The sequence below is a fragment of the Triticum dicoccoides genome, chromosome 2A, assembly GCF_002162155.2.
Source record: "Triticum dicoccoides isolate Atlit2015 ecotype Zavitan chromosome 2A, WEW_v2.0, whole genome shotgun sequence".
NCBI lineage: Eukaryota > Viridiplantae > Streptophyta > Magnoliopsida > Poales > Poaceae > Triticum > Triticum dicoccoides.
In genome coordinates, this window is record NC_041382.1 from 184574726 (window position 1) to 184598535 (window position 23810).

At 46.5% G+C, this 23810-nt stretch overlaps 3 protein-coding genes across 3 annotated transcripts in view; 2 read left to right on the forward strand and 1 right to left on the reverse strand.

Moving 5' to 3' along the window:
- Positions 1–5292: 5292 nt before the first annotated feature.
- Positions 5293–6092, forward strand: LOC119354109 (putative cell wall protein). The gene has a single exon (XM_037620810.1). The coding sequence runs from the start codon at positions 5395–5397 to the stop codon at positions 5728–5730; it is 336 nt and encodes a 111-aa protein (XP_037476707.1). The 5' UTR covers positions 5293–5394; the 3' UTR covers positions 5731–6092.
- A 14339-nt stretch (positions 6093–20431) lies between these two features.
- LOC119354111 (caffeoylshikimate esterase-like) lies at positions 20432–21697 on the forward strand. Its single transcript, XM_037620812.1, has one exon. The coding sequence runs from the start codon at positions 20551–20553 to the stop codon at positions 21544–21546; it is 996 nt and encodes a 331-aa protein (XP_037476709.1). The 5' UTR covers positions 20432–20550; the 3' UTR covers positions 21547–21697.
- LOC119354110 (peptidyl-prolyl cis-trans isomerase CYP37, chloroplastic-like) overlaps positions 21628–23810 on the reverse strand; it is a 5893-nt gene continuing 3710 nt past the window's right edge. Inside the window, exons 8-12 of the mRNA XM_037620811.1 lie at positions 23423–23476; positions 22909–23064; positions 22704–22826; positions 22098–22147; positions 21628–21960 (exon numbers count right to left, since the gene is read on the reverse strand). Of these exons, the coding sequence (XP_037476708.1) occupies positions 21783–21960; positions 22098–22147; positions 22704–22826; positions 22909–23064; positions 23423–23476 (561 nt within the window). The 3' untranslated portion in view covers positions 21628–21782. The remainder of the gene's footprint in view (positions 21961–22097; positions 22148–22703; positions 22827–22908; positions 23065–23422; positions 23477–23810) is intronic.

Genomic DNA, 23810 nt, shown 5'->3' on the forward strand with positions numbered 1-23810 from the left:
TGCATAGCAGAAGTGGCATCATCAATAACATGCGACATATCAGAATTACTAGCAGAAGCGGGTTTAGGTGTCGCAAGCTTACTCAAAACAGAAGGTGAATCAAGTGCAGAGCTAGATGGCAGTTCCTTACCCCCCCTCCCCCCCCCCTCGTAGTTGAGGGATAAATCTTGGTTCTTGGACCTTTCAAGTTCTTCATAATGATAAGCAGATATAAATCCCAAGTGACTCAAAGAATAGAGCTATGCTCCCCGGCAACGGCGCCAAAAAATGTTCTTGGTAACCCACAAGTATAGGGGATCGCAATAGTTTTCGAGGGTAGAGTATTCAACCCAAATTTATTGATTCGACACAAGGGGAGCCAAAGAATATTCTCAATTATGAGCAGCTGAGTTGTCAATTCAACCACACCTGGAAACTTAATATCCGCAGCAAGGTATTTAGTAGCAAAGTAATATGATAGTAGTGGTAATGATGGCAAAAGGTAACGGTAGCAAAAGTAATATTTTTGGGTTTTGTAGTGATTGTAACAGTGACAACAGAAAAGTAAATAAGCGAAGAACAATATAGAAAAAGCTCGTAGGCATTGGATCGGTGATGGAGAATTATGCCGGATGCGATCGATCATGTAACATTCATAACCTAGGGTGACACAGAACTAGCTCTAGTTCATCAATGTAACGTAGGCATGTATTCCGAATATAGTCATACGTGCTTATGGAAAAGAACTTGCATGACATATTTTGTTGTACCCTCCCGTGGCAGCGGGGTCCTAATGGAAACTAAGGGATATTAAGGCCTCCTTTTAATAGAGTACTGGACCAAAGCATTAACACATAGTGAATACATGAACTCCTCAAACTACGGTCATCACCGGTAAGTATCCCGATTATTGTCACTTCGGGGTTAATGGATCATAACACATAATAGGTGACTATAGACTTGCAAGATAGGATCAAGAACTCTCATATATTGATGAAAACATAATAGGTTCAGATCTGAAATCATGGCACTCGGGCCCTAGTGACAAGCATTAAGCATAGCAAAGTCATAGCAACATCAATCGCAGAACATAGTGGATACTAGGGATCAAACCTTAACAAAACTAACTCGATTACATGGTAAATCTCATCCAACCCATCACCGTCTAGCAAGCCTACAATGGGATTACTCACGCACGGCGGAGAGCATCATGAAATTGGTGATGGAGGATGGTTGATGATGACGATGGCGACGGATTCCCCTCTTCGGAGCCCCGAACAGACTCCAGATAAGCCCTCCCAAGAGAGTTTAGGGCTTGGCGGCGGCTCCGTATCATAAAACGCGATGAATTCTTCTCTCTGATTTTTTCTCCCTGAGAGTGAATATATGGAGTCAAGGTTGAGGTCGGTGGAGCGTCAGGGGGCCCACGAGGCAGGGGGCGCACCCAGGGGGTAGGGCGCGCCCCCACCCTCGTGGACAGGTGGTGGGCCCCCTGACGTGGATCTTTCTTCCAGTATTTTTTTATATATTCCAAAATAATTCTCCGTTGATTTTCATATCATTCCAAGAACTTTTATTTTTGCACAAAAATAACACCATGGCAATTCTGCTGAAAACAACGTCAGTCCGGGTTAGTTCCATTCAAATCATACAAGTTAGAGTCCAAAACAAGGGCAAAAATGTTTGGAAAAGTAGATACGACAGAGACGTATCAAAACCGAACGCCCAGTCCTACGTGTGACATCCCATCTAGGGGCCTTTTCTGGCATCTTGCCGGAGGAGGATTCGATCATAGAGGGCTTCTACATCAACACCATTGCCTCCCTGATGAGGCATGAGTAGTTTACTTCAGACCTACGGGTCCATAGCTAGTAGCTAGATGGCTTGTTCTCTCTCTCTCTTTGATTCTCAATACCTTGTTCTCATCGATGTTCTTGGAGATCTATTCGATGTAATACTCTCTTACGGTGTGTTTGCTGAGATCCGATGAATTGTGGATTTATGATCAGCTTATATATGACTATTATTTGAATCACCTCTGAATTCTTATATGCATGATTTGATATCTTTGCAAGTCTCTTAAAACTATCGATTTGGTTTGGCCAACTAGATTGGTTTTTCTTGCAATGGGAGAAGTGCTTAGCTTTGGGTTCAATCTTGCGATGCTTGATCCTAGTGACAGAAGGGGAACCGACACGCATTGTATTGTTGCCATCGAGGATAACAAGATGGGGTTTTCGTCACATTGCTTGAGTTAATCCCACTACATCATGTCATCTTACTTAATGTGTTACTCTGTTCTTATGAACTTAATACTCTAGATGCAGGCAGGAGTTGGTTGATGTGTGAAGTAATAGTAGTAGATGTAGAATCGTTTCGGTCTACTTGACACGGACGTGTTGCCTATATTCATGATCATTGTCTTAGATATCGTCATAACTTTGCGTTTTTCTATCAATTGCTCGGCAGTAATTTGTTCACCCGCCGTAATTATTTCTATCTTGAGAGAAGCCTCTAGTGAAACCTATGGCCCCGGGATCTATTTTACAACATATTAGTTTCCCGTCAACTTGCCAATTTCCGTCGCCGTTCCCTTACTTTGCAATCTTTTACTTTCCGTTCCATAAACCAAAAATACCAAAAATATTACTTTACCGTTTATCCATCTCTATCAGATCTCACTTTGTGAATAACCGTGAAGGGATTGACAACCCCTTTGTCGCGTTGGTTGCAAGTTGGTGTTTGTTTGTGCAGGTATTCGGTGGCTTGTCGCGTTGTCTCCTACTGAATTGATACCTTGATTCTCAAAACTGAGAGAAATACTTACGCTACTTTGCTGCATCACCCTTTCCTCTTCAAGGGAAAACCAATGCAAACTAAAGAGGTAGCACCCCCCGCGAGGGTCTCGATTTGTTTATTGCTGAAGTTGGGTCGTCGTACCAGGCCGTCGATGGAGCCTCGCCGTGGGCCGCAGACAGGCAAGTCTGAATACCCCCGTCCCCGGAATGCTGACAAAGTTCTTCACCTAGCTAGCGCTCAAGAATAGGTGCTGGACTTCGGACCCTCTCATGGCGAGAGCATTGCCTCATCAGCCTTGCTGCCCATTGTGTCTTCAGGGGCAAAGACCATCACCCATCTTCTTGTCCTTTGCGCGAACGGTTTGGCTTTCTATGCTACAATCGATGGGATGGGAAGGTTTCACCTGCTTGCCACACGTTGACATGGTGGATTGATGGACGCCGACAAGTCTGGCCACGCCCTCCTCCCGCAGGAAGGAGTTGAATTCTCTCGTGATTCTTACCATGCACTCTCTCGTTGGAAAGAAATCGGCGGGTCTTTGACAATGTTTCGTCTCCGGTGGGCGTGGTTACAACAACCATTGACTGTGAATGCAGATTGTGGCTACTTCTGTAACGCCTTAAGCCAATAGGACGTGGAGGTGTGGGCGTGCGTGAGTAGTCGATTTTAATTTTCTTCCTCTGGTGGATGGGTAGACGTTGGTGCTTCATCTCTGCAGCCTAGTAACACTCTTGTCAATCCTACTGCTTCCTCCTATCATAATGAAGCGACGTGCAATTCCATTTTTGTAAATCCTACTACTTCCTCCTATCATAATGAAAAAGTGACGTGCAAATTCTCTTGCGCGTTCCTTAAAAAGATGTTGCTCTATATTTTTGCAGATGCACATTATATAGCACAACTTTTTCTTTTCGAATAGCATGACTTACCGTACCGGGATGGTCCATCGTGCTCGTGATAAATTAGGCACCGCCGGGAAGGTAGTACGTGCGAGTAGGGGAGGCGGTGCACCGGATACGCTGGTCCAAGACGAAGAAAGAAAAATGGAGTTCCAACATTTCGTGCAATCGCAACTTCCATGGCTGGCTTTGGCATGGCCCAACATCCACCGTGCATGTGCAAGTGGCACCATGCACGGTTCGGTTGAGCTGAGCACCGTCCCGAATAAATGCAGATTATGGCCGCGTTTGTTGTTGACGCTTCATTCCTTGGCGGCCGCGCTCCGAACCAACCGGCTGCCTCGGTTCATTTGCCGGTTCGCCACAGGTAGGAGACAATGCGTGCGTGTACTGTATCGTGCACTCAACTACCGTTGTGTGAACCGATAGAATTGCGTAGCGTGGACGAAACCGAAAGGGCGTGCCGCAGGTAGGGTCCATCCGGCGATCCGCGAGACGCGGAAGCTTCCATTGTTCACTGGTGGGCCCACAGGTGCTGGGAAAACCTGTGGGCACATATACGGGTAGTACAGTCAGTATCCTCGATTTGTCCATTTGGGGTGCAGGGTAGGAACCAGTTTACCATTAATGGTATCTACATTTGACCGTCATGAATGCATCCATCCATCGACATGCATGCGCCGCACCCAGCTTGAAAGAGAAGAGTAAAGGTTTCTCAAGAATAAGGGCCGAATATGATTTGTCATTCAAGATCCAAGTCGCATATCCCCTAGAAAAAAAGATCAAAGTCGCATATTTTGTACAAAGTACTATTGATCGTGTGTAATTTAAGGTGATGCGCATCTCCACACCTAAAGTTGCAGATGACTTTTGCTGGGTAGTAATTAAGAACTCAAGGCTGAAAACTTGAGATCGCCGACCTGAAAATAAGAAGTGTATAATATACATTCTTGTTAAATTTCAGTCGACTGAGACTTCGTTAAGTCTCAGTCGATGTTATATCCATAGGATCTTACATTAAGATCCATGCAAATTTTTATTTCAGATTTTTTTTTCTAGATTGTTATGTCACTTGACCAAGATTTGGTTAAGTCTTAGTCGACTGAGTCCTAGCCACTATAATATATGTCAGATTTAAGAATAGACACTTCCTACTATCGAATGATAGCTACTCCCCATTGTGCATGGCGCCTGCAGAGAGATATACGGCGAGAGGAGAAATAAGTAGCCTCCCCCACGCAGCGGTGCTTAAAGAGCAGGACAGAGTAGTTGGAACCCGGGCATAGCTACCAGATCAATAACCACGCAGGGTCCCTACTACTACTACCCAAGTAACCAACTCAACCGCCCCGTACGTCCACTTTGCCCGTCGTCCACGGCCATTTCCCTCGTCGTCGCGCCCCATACGCTCGTCGTCCCCTCGACGCAAGGCAAAAATAGCGCACGCGCGGCGCGGCGCGGCGCGGCGTTGGTAACAACAAACGTGTGCCGTGCGATCGGTCGATCCATACGATCGAATTGAACGCACCGCCTTTTCCCTCCCGATCCTTCCACCCCGCGGCACGCCTCCGATCATCCCTGCGTTACGCCACGCGCTCTATATAAGCTCGGCACGGCGATCACCATCCACCACACACGAAAGCAACAGCCAGCGATCGAGACAGCAAGAGAAGCTCACTCAGCTCAGCTACCACCAGTCCCGGTCACAGCAATCGGCATGGCCAGCAAGTCGGCGTCCCTGCTGATCCTCGCGGCGCTGGTGGCCGCGGCGTGCCTCACGGAGCTGGGCTCGGCGGCGCGCGGCGTGCCGGCGGAGAAGCCCGCGGAGGACGATGTGAAGCGGCCGGACACGTTCCAGGAGGGGACGGTGCTGATCCCGGGGATCGGGCGGTACGAGCTGGGCACCCACTACATCCCCGACATCGGCGGGCTGGACCACAGCATCCCGGCCGCCGCCAGTGGACAGTTCATCCCCGGCGCCGACGACACCTGGGTGCCCAACCCCGGCTTTGAGATTCCCAACCCCTTCCGCCCCCGCTCCGACTCTCCCTGATGGGCCGAGCCGGCCGGCCGCCAGCACGTCCACGCCAACGCCCACCGTCCGCCCACACGTTGCACCCGTCCATCTACTTGGTAGAGCTAGCCTGCTACAAATCATTTTCCGCTAGCTTTTTGGTTGCTACAATAAAATAGCTGCTGCTACATGGCCATGCATGCATGTGTCTGCGACTGCGTTCGCGCCGTCGACGTCTCGTGTTTGATTGAAGTGTACGTGTAGTCGTGTATGGGATATGGACGGATGCGTAGGAAGCATCCATCGCATGTCTCGCTTGGTTTGTTGTTGCCAGTGTAATGTGTTTCAGTTCAGTAAGTTTTTTGAATGATGAAGAATTATGCATGATCGATTAAGCTTGACATCGCCATCGTAGAGTGTCATGTGTCCATATACTCCTTACTTGCTGCCGAGAGCTCGAACCAAAATCTCCCGGAAAAAAAAACTCGAACCAAAATCATGGGCAGTACGGAACAGACAGAAGAGCTCAGGGAGTACACGAAGATAGCGTAATAATTAAGTGGGTGCACCCATGGGCGGAGCTGGGCCCCAGGCAGCCCAGGCCGCTGCCTGGGGCGTGGAAAATTTTCTCAGCCCATATATACAAAAAAACACTGTTCAGCCTGGGGCGCAGCCCACTTCTTAGCCAGGCAGCCTGGGCCAACTGGCCCATCCACCCAGGTCAGTGCCTTTCCCTGCGCGTGCGTGTGCTACTCACGAGGGTTTGGACGAACCTGTCCGCCGCCCCTTCCCCCAACTTGACGAACCTAGGCGAGGCCGGTGGCCGCGTCCCTGCCCGTCGGCGCCGCCCGCCGCCCCGCCGCTGGCTGTCGTCGTGCTACCCATCCAGCCGCCCCCAATCCCCTTCTGCGCCTCTGCCTATACACCTATCCAACCGCCCGCCCCCAGTCCCCTTCTGCGCCGTTGTGGGCTGCCGCCTTGTCCGGCGAGGCGGTGGCCCCGACGAACTGCCGGCAAGGTGGCCGAGGTGGCCCTTCCTTGGAGGCGCCTTTTTCTCAACAGCCGCGTCACAGAGCAACTGGACAGCAGCAAGGCAGCAAGAGGAAAACGCAAATGGTCGTATCTCTTCCAATTTCCAAACCTCAATTTTTGTTTGTAGATGCCACTATTGCTAGATGATGATTTTTGTCAGTTGCTAGATTAAACCGTTGCTGCTAGAGGCCAATGTTTGTTAGATACTTAGATGCGAAAATAAAATTTGACATTTAGTAATTTTGCGGAAATCCCTTTTGGAGCTCGGGCTCCAGTGAGGCCTCCAGATTCAGATTTGAAATTTCATTGAAATTTGTATGTTTACATCTCAAAAAATTCTGAAAAAAATCACAGATATACATGAAGGCATAATACACATGTGTGTAAATTTTCAGTTCAAAATACATTGAAATGAGGGCTGTGCAAAAAGACAAATATGGGGCTGTTTAACACATGATACTATTCATCCTCCCATGCCATGGATTTGTCTTTTTTGTACAGGTCGCAACTCAAGGTATTTCATCATGAATTTTTACACACATGTGAGTTACATCCTTACATACACGCATATTTTTTTCAGAATTTTTTGAACCATAAAAGTTTGAATTTGAATTTTTTAAAAATAAAGGCCTTCATAGAGCTCGGCCTCCAAAACGCCTTTCTCGTAATTTTGTTCCTATATTACTGCTAGAGGCCATTGAGTATCATGTTTGTTAGTAATTTTGTTGCAACATAGATTGACTTTTGTATGCCTTCAAACTGAATTTTTTGGTAGTTTTTAGCCTTTGGTTTCTCGCCTGGGACGTTAGCAAATCCTGGCTCGGCCACTGGGTGCACCGGAAACGTGGGTCACGGTGGTGGTGGTGTGTACACTTGTGCGGTTGTGCCAATGACAGTTCAGAGATGGAGCCCCTTATTTAGCTCGCTTGGTGATGACAGGGAATCAGATAAGCCAGTTCAAATATGGTGTAGTCGGGGGTAGGTATGGTGGAAGGGGCCATAGTCATTGGTCGCTGTATGGAGTGATGGTCAGAGGCGGACGTACGTGCACCATGCGTGAGTTTTGATCTGCAGGTGGAATAAAGTTTTTATTTACGGAAGATGTGGAGGAATGATTTAGAGCAACTCTAGTTTCCCAAATAGTAATAAGTGTCATAATATGTGGCACGAAGCAATTTGGTTTTGACGTTTTTTACAACTAAAGTTACCATCCAAAAAGAAAAACCAATTAAAAAAACTGAAACTTGCCATCCGAAAAAGAATTGCCATGCTTGAAAACTAAAGTTGCCATCTTTGCGTAACTAAACTTGCCATAAAAAAGTTCGAAGTTGCCATATATGTGTGCCAATGTGTGGCACCTATCAAAGTCACATATGTTTTTCTCCTCTAAATCAGAACTAACCGAACCTCAGTAAGCAATAGTTGAATAACTAGAAGGGTTGGGCGCGCTTTGCTGCGTTGTTGGTGTTGTTGAGATTCTTTTAAAAAAATACTCATTTTGTTGTAAAATATGATAAGGTGTATTACTTTATTGAAAAGTCCAACCAGTTTAAGTTTGATCAAATTTATGAAGAAATATATCAAAATTCTTAATATGAAATTGGTGTTATTAGATTCGTCATGAAATAAATTTCCATAATTTTTTGGCTTAATATTGTGGATTTTGATATCTTTTTTTGGCTTAACATTGTGGATGTCGATATTTTTGGCTCTGCACATGGTCAAAGTTAAAGAAATTTGACTTTCCGAAGAACTAATACCCCTTGTATTTTGGAACTGGTGGAATATTTAGTTTGGCGGATGGGGGAAACGATGGAGTGTATTTTATGTTTATTTATAATGCGGTTATTTGGTGAGTCTTTCATGGTGTGATTCTGTGCTATGCGCTAATCAACAATTTCTGCGTCGGTGACTTCATGTACTCTATTGGTGTTATAGTATCATCACATTGACTTTTTTTTCTAGGTGATAAGAGCATGCACGGGGTTGATATGTCTTTTAGCCAGTTGGTGTTGATTTATTTGAAAAACCACTGGCCCGATCAAAATCGTAAACCAAATTCAAAAATTGAATATCTCAATTGAATAAAAAAGTTCAAAATTAGGAAATATGATAAATTAAAATAATTAAATGGGAGAATTCCTTGAGAAATTATTGATCCGGTCAAAATCAGGTGACCAAGTTCTAAACCAAAGACCTCAATTAATTGCGACGACTTAAAAATTAGGAAGCATAGTGTATAATATAAAAAATTGAATGAGAGATTTGAGAATTTATTGACTTGGTCAAAATCGGGTGACCCAATTCTAATTGGACACTTCAATTGATTGTGAGGCCTTTTACCCCTAGGGAGCTTAGGGATATAGTAGATTTTACTCCTACCGACCGCGATGTCTAAGACTACCCGCAGTGGGAGTAACATAGGTAGTAACATCACACATATTTAGATAAAATAGATGATGTAGCAAACAATAAATGAAAAAAGAGAGGAAAGTGGTAAATAGCTAGTTACTAGTAGTATGAGTAACATCACACATATCAAGGTAAGATGAGTCTATAGCCTAATAAATGAAGTGTTGCATGTTACCGCAGATATGTTACTCCCCACTATAGAGGTAGTAACATAGACTAGTAACATAGACTAGTAAAAATCTCCTCCTTTTAGTAACATGGACTAAAAAGGTAGGAGGAGATTTTGAGGGGTACTAAAAGGGCCAACTTGGACTGTGAGTCAGGCCATGCCATGCCAGTCGGCGAATAAAAAGGCCGTGAGGCCTGATCTGATCTCGTTATTTACGTGTCGTGCCAGGCCAAAAATCCATGCTCGGGCTGGTCTTAAAAGCACAGCCCATACGGGTCGACGGCAAGGTATTTGGGTCTACCTTCAGATGTGGGGAAGTCAAAAATGATTTTTTTTCAAGTACATCAAGGATAGATTATGGGGGAAGGTTAAAGGATGGATTGAGAGATGCATGGCGGCGGGGGGCAAGGAAATTCTTATTAAACCAGTAGCTCAAGCTGTTCCTACATTCTCGATGTCTTGCTTTCTTTTGCCAAGGGTTTGTGCCAGCAAATCGATACTATGCTGAGAAAGTTCTTTTGGGGTAGCAAAGAAGGGAAGAGGAAGGTTGCATGGGTGTCTTGGGAGATTCTGACGATGCCAAAATATCAAGGAGGTTTAGGATTCCGGGATACTCAACTTTTTAACTTGGCCATGCTGGCCAAACAAGCTTGCAGGCTTGTGCAAGATCCAGACTCGCTCAGTGCAAAGCTTCTCAAAGCGGTGTACTATCTAGATAACGATGTACTGCAGGCTGAGCTAGGAAGCAACCCCTCCCAGGTGTGGAGGGCGATCCAGGGGGGTTGGGGTGCTGAAACAAGGTCTTATTAGACGGATTGGTAACGGTCGACCGATGAGGGTGTGGGAGGATAATTGGCTTCCACGTGATTCCATGTTGCGAGCATTACACCCGAGATCGGCTAATCCTCCTGAATGGGTGAGTGACCTCATTGAAGAACCAACAAAGAGCTAGAATAGGCAGCAAATTTCTGAACATTTGCAGGTGGCAGACGCACAGGTTGTTCTGAACATTCCGTTGTGCTCGCGTAATCTTGACGATAGCTGGGCATGGCATTATGAACAAAATGGAATTTTCTCTGTCCGTCCGGCCTATAGGCTCCTGTCGATACGAAGAGAAGAAGAGAGGCGTGGCTGGAGGGAAAACCAGCAACCTCCAATTGACAAGCTGCTCAGAATCAATGGAAGAAACTCTAGAGAATTAAGGTACCAGGGAAGGTAAGAAATTTCGCTTGGCGCCTTGCACGAAACTCTATCCCAACCCAAGCTGTTAGGGCTGGTAGAAATTGTTGGGGAAGGTTGCAGAAAACAAAAATTTTCCTACGGTTTCACCAAGATCCATCTAGGAGTTCATCTAGCAATGAGTGATTAGATGCATCTACGTACCTTGTAGATCGCGAGTGGAAGCGTTCAAAGAACGGGGATGAGGTAGTCGTACACGACGTGATCCAAATCACCGGAGATCCTAGCACCGAACGGACGGCACCTCCGCGTTCAACACACGTACGGAACAGCCACGTCTCCTCCTTCTTAATCCAGCAAGGGGGAAGGAGAGGTTGAGGGAGACGGCTCCAGCAGCAGCACGACGGCGTGGTGATGATGGAGCTGTAGTACTCCGACAGGGCTTCGCCAAGCACTATGGAGGAGGAGGAGTTGGAGAGGGAGAGGAAGGCACCAAAGGCATGGATGAAAAAGCCCTCCTTCCCCCACTATATATAGGAGGGCCTAGGGGGGGCGCCGGCCCTAGGAGATCTAATCTCCTAGGGGGTTGCGGCCAAGGGGGAGGAACCCCTCCTCCCCAAGGCACCTAGGAGGTGCCTTCCCCTCCTAGGACTCTTCCTCCTTGAAACCCTAGGCGCATGGGCCTCTTGGGGCTGGTGCCCTTGGCCCATGTAGGCCAAGGCGCACCCCCTACAGCCCATGTGGCCCCCCGGGACAGGTGGCCCCACCCGGTGGATCCCCGGGACCCTTCCGGTGGTCCCGATACAATACCGATGACCCCGAAACTTGTCCCGATGGCCGAAATAGGACTTCCCATATATAAATCTTTATCTCCGGACCATTCCGGAACACCTTGTGACGTCTGGGGTCTCATCCGGGACTCCGAACAACATTCGGGTTACTGCATATACATATCCCTACAACCCTAGCGTCACCGAACCTTAAGTGTGTAGACCCTACGGGTTCGGGAGACATGCATACATGACCGAGATCGCTCTCCGGTCAATAACCAACAGCGGGATCTGGATACCCATGTTGGCTCCCACATGCTCCTCGATGATCTCATCGGATGAACCACGATGTCGAGGATTCAAACAACCCCGTATACAATTCCCTTTGTCAATCGGTATGTTACTTGCCTGAGATCCGATCGTCGGTATCCCAATACCTCGTTCAATCTCGTTACCGGCAAGTCACTTTACTCGTACCGTAATGCATGATCCCGTGACCAAACACTTGGTCACTTTGAGCTCATTATGATGATGCATTACTGAGTGGGCCCAGTGATACCTCTCCGTCATACGGAGTGACAAATCCCAGTCTTGATCCATGTCAACCCAACAGACACTTTCGGAGATACCCGTAGTATACCTTTATAGTCACCCAGTTACGTTGTGACGTTTGGCACACCCAAAGCACTCCTACGGTATCCGGGAGTTACACGATCTCATGGTCTAAGGAAAAGATACTTGACATTGGAAAACTCTAGCAAACGAACTATACGATCTTGTGCTATGTTTAGGATTGGGTCTTGTCCATCACATCATTCTCCTAATGATGTGATCTCGTTATCAATGACATCCAATGTCCATAGTCAAGAAACCATGACTATCTGTTGATCAACGAGCTAGTCAACTAGAGGCTTACCAGGGACATGTTGGTGTCTATTATTCACACATGTATTATGATTTCCGGATAACACAATTATAGCATGAATAAAGACAATTATCATGAACAAGGAAATATAATAATAATGCTTTTATTATTGCCTCTAGGGCATATTTCCAACAGTCTCCCACTTGCACTAGAGTCAATAATCTAGTTACATTGTGATGAATCGAACACCCATGGAATTCTGGTGTTGATCATGTTTTGCTCTAGGGAGAGGTTTAGTCAACGGATCTGCTACATTCAGGTCCGTATGTACTTTACAAATATCTATGTCTCCATCTTGAACATTTTCACGAATGGAATTGAAGCGACGCTTGGTGTGCCTTGTCTTCTTGTGAAACCTGGGCTCCTTTGCAAGTGCAATAGCTCCAGTGTTGTCACAGAAGAGCTTGATCGGCCCCGACGCATTGGGTATGACTCCTAGGTCGGTGATGAACTCCTTCACCCAAATTGCTTCATGTGCTGCCTCCGAGGCTGCCATGTACTCCGCTTCACATGTAGATCCCGCCACGACGCTCTGCTTGCAACTGCACCAGCTTACTGCCCCACCATTCAAAATATACACGTATCCGGTTTGTGACTTTGAGTCATCCAGATCTGTGTCGAAGCTAGCGTCGACGTAACCCTTTACGACGAGCTCTTCGTCACCTCCATAAACGAGAAACATTTCCTTAGTCCTTTTCAGGTACTTCAGGATATTCTTGACCGCTGTCCAGTGTTCCTTGCCGGGATTACTTTGGTACCTTCCTACCAAACTTACGGCAAGGTTTATATCAGGTCTGGTACACAGCATGGCATACATAATAGAACCTATGGCTGAGGCATAGGGGATGACACTCATCTCTTCTATATCTTCTGCCGTGGTCGGACATTGAGCTGAGCTCAATTTCACACCTTGTAACACAGGCAAGAACCCCTTCTTAGAATGATCCATATTGAATTTCTTCAATATCTTATCAAGGTATGTGCTTTGTGAAAGACCTATGAGGCGTCTTGATCTATCTCTGTAGATCTTGATGCCTAATATATAAGCAGCTTCTCCAAGGTCCTTCATTGAAAAACTTTTATTCAAGTAGGCCTTAATGCTGTCCAAGAGTTCTATATCATTTCCCATCAAAAGTATGTCATCTACATATAATATGAGAAATGCTACAGAGCTCCCACTCACTTTCTTGTAAACGCAGGCTTCTTCATAAGTCTGCGTAAACCCAAACGCTTTGATCATCTCATCAAAGCGAATGTTCCAACTCCGAGATGCTTGCACCAGCCCATAAATCGAGCGTTGGAGCTTGCACACCTTGTCAGCATTCTTAGGATCGACAAAACCTTCCGGCTGCATCATATACAATTCTTCCTTAAGGAAACCATTAAGGAATGCCGTTTTGACGTCCATTTGCCATATTTCATAATCATAGAATGCGGCAATCGCTAACATGATTCGGACGGACTTCAGCTTCGCTACCGGTGAGAAAGTCTCATCGTAGTCAACCCCTTGAACTTGTCGATAACCCTTAGCGACAAGGTGAGCTTTATAGATGGTCACATTACCATCTGCGTCTGTCTTCTTCTTAAAGATCCATTTATTTTCTATGGCTCGCCGCTCAATGGGCAAGTCAGTCAAAGTCCATACTTCGTTTTCATACATGGATCCTATCTTGGATTTCATGGCTTCTAGCCATTTGTCGGAATCCGGGCCTGCCATCGCTTCTTCATAGTTCGAAGGTTCACCGTTGTCTAACAACATGATTTCCAAGACAGGGTTGCCGTACCACTCTGGTGCGGAACGTGTCCTTGTGGACCTTCGAATTTCAGTAGGAGCTTGATCAGAAGTATCTTGATCATCATCATCAACTTCCTCTCTTGTCGGTGCAGGCACCTCAGAAACATTTTCTTGAGTTGCGCCATTTTCCGGTTCAAGAGGTAATACTTCATCAAGTTCTACTTTCCTCCCACTTACTTCTTTCGAGAGAAACTCTTTCTCTAGAAAGGACCCATTCTTGGCAACAAAGATCTTGCCTTCGGATCTGAGGTAGAAGATATACCCAATAGTTTCTTTAGGGTATCCTATGAAGACGCATTTTTCCGATTTGGGTTCAAGCTTTTCAGGTTGAAGTTTCCTGACATAAGCATCGCATCCCCAAACTTTTAGAAACGACAGCTTAGGTTTCTTCCCAAACCATAATTCAAATGGTGTCGTCTCAACGGATTTTGACGGTGCCCTATTTAAAGTGAATGCGGCAGTCTCTAAAGCATAGCCCCAAAAAGATAGTGGTAAATCGGCAAGAGACATCATAGATCGCACCATATCTAATAGAGTGCGATTACGACGTTCAGACACACCATTACGCTGAGGTGTTCCAGGCGGCGTGAGTTGTGAAACTATTCCACATTTTCTTAAGTGTGTACCAAACTCGTGACTCAAGTATTCTCCTCCACGATCTGATCGCAGGGACTTGATTTTCCTGTCACGTTGATTTTCAACCTCACTCTAAAATTCCTTGAACTTTTCAAAGGTCTCAGACTTGTGTTTCATTAAGTAGACATACCCATATCTACTCAAGTCATCAGTGAGGGTGAGAACATAACGATAGCCACCGCGAGCCTCAACACTCATTGGACCGCACACATCAGTATGTATGATTTCCAATAAGTTGGTTGCTCGCTCCATTGTTCCTGAGAACGGAGTCTTGGTCATTTTACCCATGAGGCATGGTTCGCATGTGTCAAATGATTCATAATCAAGAGACTCTAAAAGTCCATCAGCATGGAGCTTCTTCATGCGTTTGACACCTATGTGACCAAGGCGGCAGTGCCACAAGTATGTGGGACTATCATTATCAATCTTACATCTTTTGGTACTTACACTATGAATATGTGTAGCATTACGCTCGAGATTCAAAAAAATAAACCATTCACCATCGGATCATGACCATAAAACATATCTCTCATATAAATAGAACAACCATTATTCTCGGATTTAAATGAGTAGCCATCTCGAATTAAACGAGATCCTGATACAATGTTCATGCTCAAACTTGGCACTAAATAACAATTATTGAGGTTCAAAACTAATCCCGTAGGTAAATGTAGAGGTAGCGTGCCGACGGCGATCACATCGACCTTGGAACCATTCCCGACGCGCATCGTCACCTCGTCCTTCGCCAGTCTCCGTTTATTCCGCAGCTCCTGTTTTGAGTTACAAATGTGAGCAACCGCAACGGTATCAAATACCCAGGAGCTACTACGAGTACTGGTAAGGTACACATCAATTACATGTATATCACATATACCTTTCGTTTTGCCGGCCTTCTTGTCCGCTAAGTATTTGGGGCAGTTCCGCTTCCAGTGACCACTTTCCTTGCAATAAAAGCACTCAGTCTCGGGCTTGGGTCCATTCTTTGGCTTCTTCCCGGCAGCTTGCTCGCCGGGCGCGGCAACTCCCTTGCCGTCCTTCTTAAAGTTCTTTTTACCCTTGCCCTTCTTGAACTTAGTGGTTTTATTGACCATCAACACTTGATGTTCCTTCTTGACTTCTACCTCTGCTGATTTCACCATAGCAAATACTTCAGGAATGGTCTTTTCCATCCCCTGCATATTGAAGTTCATCACAAAGCTCTTGTAGCTCGGTGGAAGCGACTGAAGGATCCTGTCAATGACCACGTCATCTTGGAGATTAACTCCCAGCTGAGTCAAGCAGTTATGTAACCCAGACATAGTGAGTATGTGCTCACTGACAGAACTATTTTCCTCCATCTTACAGCTGAAGAATTTGTCGGAGACTTCATATCTCTCGACCCGGGCATGAGCTTGAAAAACCATTTTCAGCTCTTCAAACATCTCATATGCTCCATGTCTCTCAAAACGCTTTTGGAGCCCCAGCTCTAAGCTGTAAAGCATGCCGCACTGAACGAGGGAGTAGTCATCGGTACGTGCCTGCCAAGCGTTCATAACGTCTTGTTCTACAGGGAGAACAGGTGCATCACCTAGCGGTACTTGTAGGACATAATCTTTCTTGGCAGCTATGAGGATGATCCTCAGGTTCCAGACCCAGTCCGTGTAGTTGCTGCCATCGTCTTTTAGCTTGGTTTTCTCTAGGAACGCATTGAAGTTGAGGACTACGTTGGCCATTTGATCTACAAGACATATTGTAAAGATTTTAGACTAAGTTCATGATAATTAAGTTCATCTAATCAAATTATAATGAACTCCCACTTAGATAGACATCCCTCTTCTAGTCATCTAAGTATAACATGATCTGAGTTAGCTAGGCCGTGTCCGATCATCACGTGAGACGGACTAGTCAACGTCGGTGAACATCTTCATGTTGATCGTATCTTCTATACGACTCATGCTCGATCTTTTGGTCTTCTGTGTTCCGAGGCCATGTCTATGCACATGCTAGGCTCGTCAAGTCAACCTAAGTGTATTGTGTGTGTAAATCTGTCTTACACCCGTTGTATGTGAACGTTAGAATCTATCACACCCGATCATCACGTGGTGCTTCGAAACAACGAACTGTCGCAACGGTGCACAGTTAGGGGGAACACTTTCTTGAAATTATTATGAGGGATCATCTTATTTACTACCATCGTTCTAAGCAAACAAGATGCAAAACATGATAAACATCACATGCAATCAAATAATAATAGTGACATGATATGGCCAATATCACATAGCTCCTTTGATCTCCATCTTGGGGCTCCATGATCATCTTGTCACCGGCATGACACCATGATGTCCATCATCATGATCTCCATCATTGTGTCTCCATGAAGTTGCTCGCCAACTATTACTTCTACTACTATGGCTAACACGTTTAGCAATAAAGTAAAGTAATTTACATGGCGTTTCTCAATGACACGCAAGTCATACAAAAATAAAGACAACTCCTATGGCTCCTGCCGGTTGTCATACACATCGACATGCAAGTCATGATTCCTATTACAATAGCATGAACATCTCATACATTACATATAGATCATTCAGCATTCATCACAACTTTGGCCATATCATATCATAAAGCACTTGCTGCAAAAACAAGTTAGACGTCCTCTAATTGTTGTTGCAAGTTTTACGTGGCTGAAGTAGGGTTCTAGCAAGAACGTTTTCTTACCTACGTGAAAGCCACAACGTGATTTGTCAACTTCTATTTACCCTTCATAAGGACCCTTTTCATCGAATCCGCTCCAACTAAAATAGGAGAGATAGACACCCGCCAGCCACCTTATGCAACTTGTGCATGTTAGTCGGTGGAACCGGTCTCACATAAGCGTACGTGTAAGGTTGGTCCGGGCCGCTTCATCCCACAATACCGTTGAAGCAAGATAAGACTAGTAGCGGCAAGAAAGTTGACAACATCTACGCCCACAACAAATTGTGTTGTACTCGCGCAAGAAGAACTACGCATAGACCTAGCTCATGATGCCACTGTTGGGGAACGTTGCAGAAAACAAAATTTTTCCTACGGTTTCACCAAGATCCATCTAGGAGTTCATCTAGCAACGAGTGATTAGATGCATCTACGTACCTTGTAGATCGCGAGCGGAAGCGTTCAAAGAACGAGGATGAGGTAGTCGTACACGACGTGATCCAAATCACCGGAGATCCTAACACCGAACGGACGGCACCTCCGCGTTCAACACATGTACGGAACAGCCACGTCTCCTCCTTCTTGATCCAGCAAGGGGGAAGGAGAGGTTGAGGGAGATGGCTCCAGCAGCAGCACGACGGCGTGGTGATGATGGAGCTGCAGTACTCCGGCAAGGCTTCGTCAAGCACTATGGAGGAGGAGGAGGAGGAGGAGGAGTTGGAGAGGGAGAGGGAGGCACCAAAGGCATGGATGAAAAAGCCCTCCTTCCCCCACTATATATAGGAGGGCCTAGGGGGGGCGCCGGCCCTAGGATATCTAATCTCCTAGGGGGTTGCGGCCAAGGGGGAGGAATCCCTCCTCCCCAAGGCACCTAGGAGGTGCCTTCCCCTCCTAGGACTCTTCCTCCTTGAAACCCTAGGCGCATGGGCCTCTTGGGGCTGGTGCCCTTGGCCCATGTAGGCCAAGGCGCACCCCCTACAGCCCATGTGCCCCCCCGGGACAGGTGGCCCCACCCGGTGGACCCCCGGGACCCTTCCGGTGGTCCCGGTACAATACCGATGACCCCGAAACTTGTCCCGATGGCCGAAATAGGACTTCCCATATATAAATCTTTACCTCCGGACCATTCCGGAACTCCTCGTGACGTTCGGGATCTCATCCGGGACTCCGAACAACATTTGGGTTACTGCATATACATATCCCTACAACCCTAGCGTCACCGAACCTTAAGTGTGTAGACCCTACGGGTTCGGGAGACATGCAGACATGACCGAGATCGCTCTCCGGTCAATAACCAACAGCGGGATCTGGATACCCATGTTGGCTCCCACATGCTCCTCGATGATCTCATCGGATGAACCACGATGTCGAGGATTCAAGCAACCCCGTATACAATTCCCTTTGTCAATCGGTATGTTACTTGCCCGAGATCCGATCGTCGGTATCCCAATACCTCGTTCAATCTTGTTACCGGCAAGTCACTTTACTCGTACCGTGATGCATGATCCCGTGACCAAACACTTGGTCACTTTGAGCTCATTATGATGATGCATTACTGAGTGGGCCCAGTGATACCTCTCCGTCATACGGAGTGACAAATCCCAGTCTTGATCCATGTCAACCCAACAGACACTTTCGGAGATACCCGTAGTATACCTTTATAGTCACCCAGTTACGTTGTGACGTTTGGCACACCCAAAGCACTCCTACGGTATCCGGGAGTTACACGATCTCATGGTCTAAGGAAAAGATACTTGACATTGGAAAACTCTAGCAAACGAACTATACGATCTTGTGCTATGTTTAGGATTGGGTCTTGTCCATCACATCATTCTCCTAATGATGTGATCTCGTTATCAATGACATCCAATGTCCATAGTCAAGAAACCATGACTATCTGTTGATCAACGAGCTAGCCAACTAGAGGCTTACCAGGGACATGTTGGTGTCTATTATTCACACATGTATTACGATTTCCGGATAACACAATTATAGCATGAATAAAGACAATTATCATGAACAAGGAAATATAATAATAATGCTTTTATTATTGCCTCTAGGGCATATTTCCAACAGAAATATGTCAGACTCAAATCTCTGTCAAGTATGTAATGGAGCTGAAGATTCTTGGCACCATGCTCTGATTGATTGTACTATGTCCAAGTGTGTTTGGAGTCTGATTGATGAGGAAATGGTAGAGCATTTGATTGCATGCAATTCATCTGATGCATGACTCTGGATGGGGGATTTGATGGAGTCTATGCAAGCTGCAGATTTTATCAAAGTGCTTGTCACCTTGTGGGCGATCTGGTGGGCCCGTTGAAGGGCTATCCACGAGAGCGAGTTCCAATCACCTTTGAGCACTTTCAAATTCATTGAATAATTCATGGCAGACTTGGCCTTGATTCCGGGGCCATCGACAGTGTGTATGGGCGGCTCTACTTCGAGCATAGCACGTGGACAGATAAATAGGAGCTGGATTCCTCCATCGCAAGGTCATGTGAAGATTAATGTGGACACTGCTATCTCTAGGAACAATGATAGAGGCTCGTTTGCAGCAATCTGTCGTGATGAACATGGCATGTACTTGGGTTTCTCTGCAGTTGTTGTTCAAGGCCTTGTTCATCCCAAGATTCTTGAAGCGATGGCCTTTAATGAAGCATTGGCTCTTGCTGATGATCTATATGTGAAAAAGGTTCACATAGGAACTGGTTGTATGGCGACCATCAATAATCTGAATCAGATTTATATGGGCTCCAGCAGCACCATAGTTCATGATATAAAGCTGAAGATGAGAGAGCTGGAGGACGTTCGTATGGAGCACGAAAAGCGGGAGCACAACAGCGAGGCCCGTAACCTCGCAAAAGCCTCATGTTCTCTTGATTTGGGGCGCCATTTGTGGCTGACGGACACCCCCAGTTTATGTATGTACTCCCTCCGTTCTGAATTACTTGTCGCAGGTATGAATGTATCTAGATGTATTTTAGTTTTAGATATATTCATTTCTGCGACCAGTAATTTGAAACAGATGGAGTACCTCGTATGATTTCAGTTGATTAAAGTTCAGTTTTTACCCTAAAAAAAATACGGGTCGACGGCACAAACAGTTCCACCAACCCCGGAAACTTAACCCAATCCACTCACCCCAAAACGTGAACGTGGGTGAAACGGCCTCCCCTGCTGCTCCGCAAGAGGCAACAACGACTTCCCCCACCACTCGCCGGCACCAGTTCCCCTCCCCATCCATCCGAACCCAGCGCCTCTCACCATGACTCAGGAAGACGCGCCGGCGCCCGTGAACTTCTGGGGCGAGCACCCGGCGACGGAGGCGGAGTACTACGCGGCCCAGGGCGCGGAGGGCGAGTCGTCCTACTTCACCACGCCGGACGACGCGGGCGCGCGCCGCCTCTTCACGCGCTCGTGGCGCCCGGTTGCTGGTGGGGGCGCCGGCGCGCGGCCGAGGGCGCTCGTGTTCATGGTCCACGGCTATGGCAACGACATCAGCTGGACGTTCCAGGCCACGGCCGTCTTCCTGGCCCGCTCCGGCTTCGCCTGCTTCGCCGCCGACCTCCCCGGCCACGGCCGCTCCCACGGCTTGCAGGCCTTCGTCCCGGATCTCGAGGTCGCCGTCGCCGACCTCCTCGCCTTCTTCCGGTCCGTCCGGCGGCGCGAGGAGCACGCCGGGCTGCCGTGCTTCCTGTTCGGGGAGTCAATGGGCGGGGCCATCTGCCTGCTGATCCACCTCCGCACGCCGCCGGGGGAGTGGGCGGGGGCCGTGCTGGTGGCGCCCATGTGCAAGATCTCCGACCGGATCCGGCCGCGCTGGCCGGTGCCGGAGATCCTCACCCTCGTGTCGCGGTTCGCGCCTACTCTCCCCATCGTGCCCACGGCCGACCTCATCGAGAAGTCCGTCAAGGTGCCCGCCAAGCGCCTGATCGCCGCGCGCAACCCCATGCGCTACAACGGCCGGCCCAGGCTCGGCACCGTCATGGAGCTGCTGCGCGCCACCGACGAGCTCGGCGCGCGCCTCGGCGAGGTCACCGTCCCGTTCCTCGTCGTGCACGGCAGCGCCGACGAGGTGACCGACCCCGCCGTCAGCCGCGCGTTGTACGAGGCCGCGGCCAGCGAGGACAAGACCATCAAGATGTACGACGGGATGCTCCACTCCATGCTCTTCGGCGAGCCGGAGGAGAACATCGAGCGCGTCCGGGACGACATCCTCGCCTGGCTCAGCGAGAGATGCACGCCGACAGCAACTTCCTGACAAACATAGAATAGAAAAGATCAAAAGAAACAGACAATGCATTCTATTCGGATTGTGCAATCACCAACACAGACACCGGAATTGTTTTCATGTGCAAATGTGCGACGATTATCTCTCTATATATACACATATATGTTTTGTCTTTGTTCAACTTTACATGATCTTGGTATACAAAATGGTTGTCTCCTGATCAATGAAAGAATGCTGCCAGTTTGCGGTGCGTCCGGTTGATTGTATCAGCTCTCTGCCGGAGCCAGCGTTGGATCTGCTGGAGCCGGCGTTGGATCAGCCGGGGCTGGCGCTGAAGCTGCTGCCGGCAGTACAAGGCGTTCCCTGCCCTGTATCAGCTTGGCCGAGCGAATCTTATCTCCAGCCTTAATCTGTGAAAGGACATCTCTTCCGTCTGTGGCATACCTGCAGATGTTTGTTTTCACACGGAAGTTCTTTCCTTTTAATCCACAGGAAGATATCAATTCTTTTTAGGGACCATAATATCTGATCATTTCTAGTACTATCTATTCATGGGAGTGTAATATTAAGTCGCGACTTACCCAAAAACTGAAAATTGTCCCTCCTCGAAAGATATTCCTCCTAAACCAGACTGCAAACAACAGAGAAATTATCACAAATCAAACTATTTACACAGTTGATGCTTCTACTCCTAGACAGTGCAATAACCCCGAAGCAGATGGTAGAGGAGATTGGGCATTCATAACTATTGCATTACTTGAGTGGCCTTGGTAGTGCCTGTATTTGCATAGATATTCCTAACTAGTACGTAGCATTCAAGAATTATATAACTTTTTATAATAAGTGTGACGATAGTTTGACTGAGGAACCCCCAGGGTTCTTATAGTCAATTAATGAACGATGTAATTCTTATTTGATTTAATAAAGCTAGCCATGATGGCCTTTTCCCTAAAAAAAAAAGAATTATATAACTTTTCATACATGGCACAAAGCAACCCTACGACAGCAAATATGGTTCACAAAAGGAGAAGAAACTTGGTGCATTCTTGAGTCACATATACTTATCCAGACCTTCCAAAATCATATACTTATCCAACCTAGTCAACAAAATGCAGAGCAAATATGTATTTGGGTGATTGCGCCTACTGATTTTTTATGTCAGTGGATAAACATGTAGCCTTACTCACATTTCTCTTATCATACAGATAGAAGAAGAACTGGGTTGGTGACGAGTATTCATCTGAATCCTCACTATGTGACATGGCAACAGAGCCGTATACAGACATTGGAAGGACTGGCAATTCTCCATCCTAAATTATATGAAGCCAAGGAAACAAGTCAAGATATAGAGAACATGATTGTTTCACTGTTGAAGTAGTGTGAATGAGTGACCTGAATACTTAGCGGGCTTCTGTATAGCGGTTCAAACTGTCCAGCAGGCATGACCTCCAATGGAAGAGTATACCCTTTCTTCCCAGTCTCACTGTCTACAATGATTGCCTGGCTCACAGATTTCAGTGTTGCACCATCATATGCCCCATCCAAAACCTGAAGCAAAATTTACTCTATTGAGATATCAAAGCAAGTATCCCTCCATCCACAAATATAAGATGTTCTAACATTTTTTCTGAATCTGATGTATATAGACACGTTTTAGTGTGTTTGTTCACTCATTTCAGTCCGTATGTAGTCCATATTGAAATATCCAAAACATCTTACATTTGTGAATGGAGGGAGTAGTTGTAAACAAAAAACTGGAACACAACAGCGTAGTGCATATGTCAGACTGAAGCTCTGGAAGATATTCCTTATACAAAGACAATCCTGTTTGCTTATTTTGCATTTGTAAATTTCACCAGAACTAGGCAGGAAATGATGAGATGGGGTCAGAGTAATGCTACCTTACCAGTTTCGCAATGTTTCCAGCAGTCAGTGGGGCAGAATATCCATCAACTACAACCTGCATGTAGTATACAAACCAACAACTGACACACAAATTTGATTTTCTAGGGGAATTCTGGGGAGGACAATACTAATGCAAGTCATGGCATGACAAAAGATAATAACTAAGGCTATCTGGACGTGCATTTTTAGAGCTCTTGAGCACATCGAATTTTATTTTTGAAATATTAAAAAAAATCTAATCTGTCATACAGATAATAGAATGAACTATGTACCCTCAAGTTCTCGTCAGACATTTGCTGATTGTTAGTCCAGATGAAAATAACAAGAATGGGAGTTAAAAAAACCATTATTAGCTGCTTTAAGTGTATTTTTCTCACAGCCTACAAGAG

Excerpts from the sequence above, each read along its gene's own strand:
- LOC119354109 (XM_037620810.1), top strand. The coding sequence starts at position 5,395 with ATGGCCAGCAAGTCGGCGTCCCTGCTGATCCTCGCGGCGCTGGTGGCC.
- LOC119354111 (XM_037620812.1), top strand. The coding sequence starts at position 20,551 with ATGACTCAGGAAGACGCGCCGGCGCCCGTGAACTTCTGGGGCGAGCAC.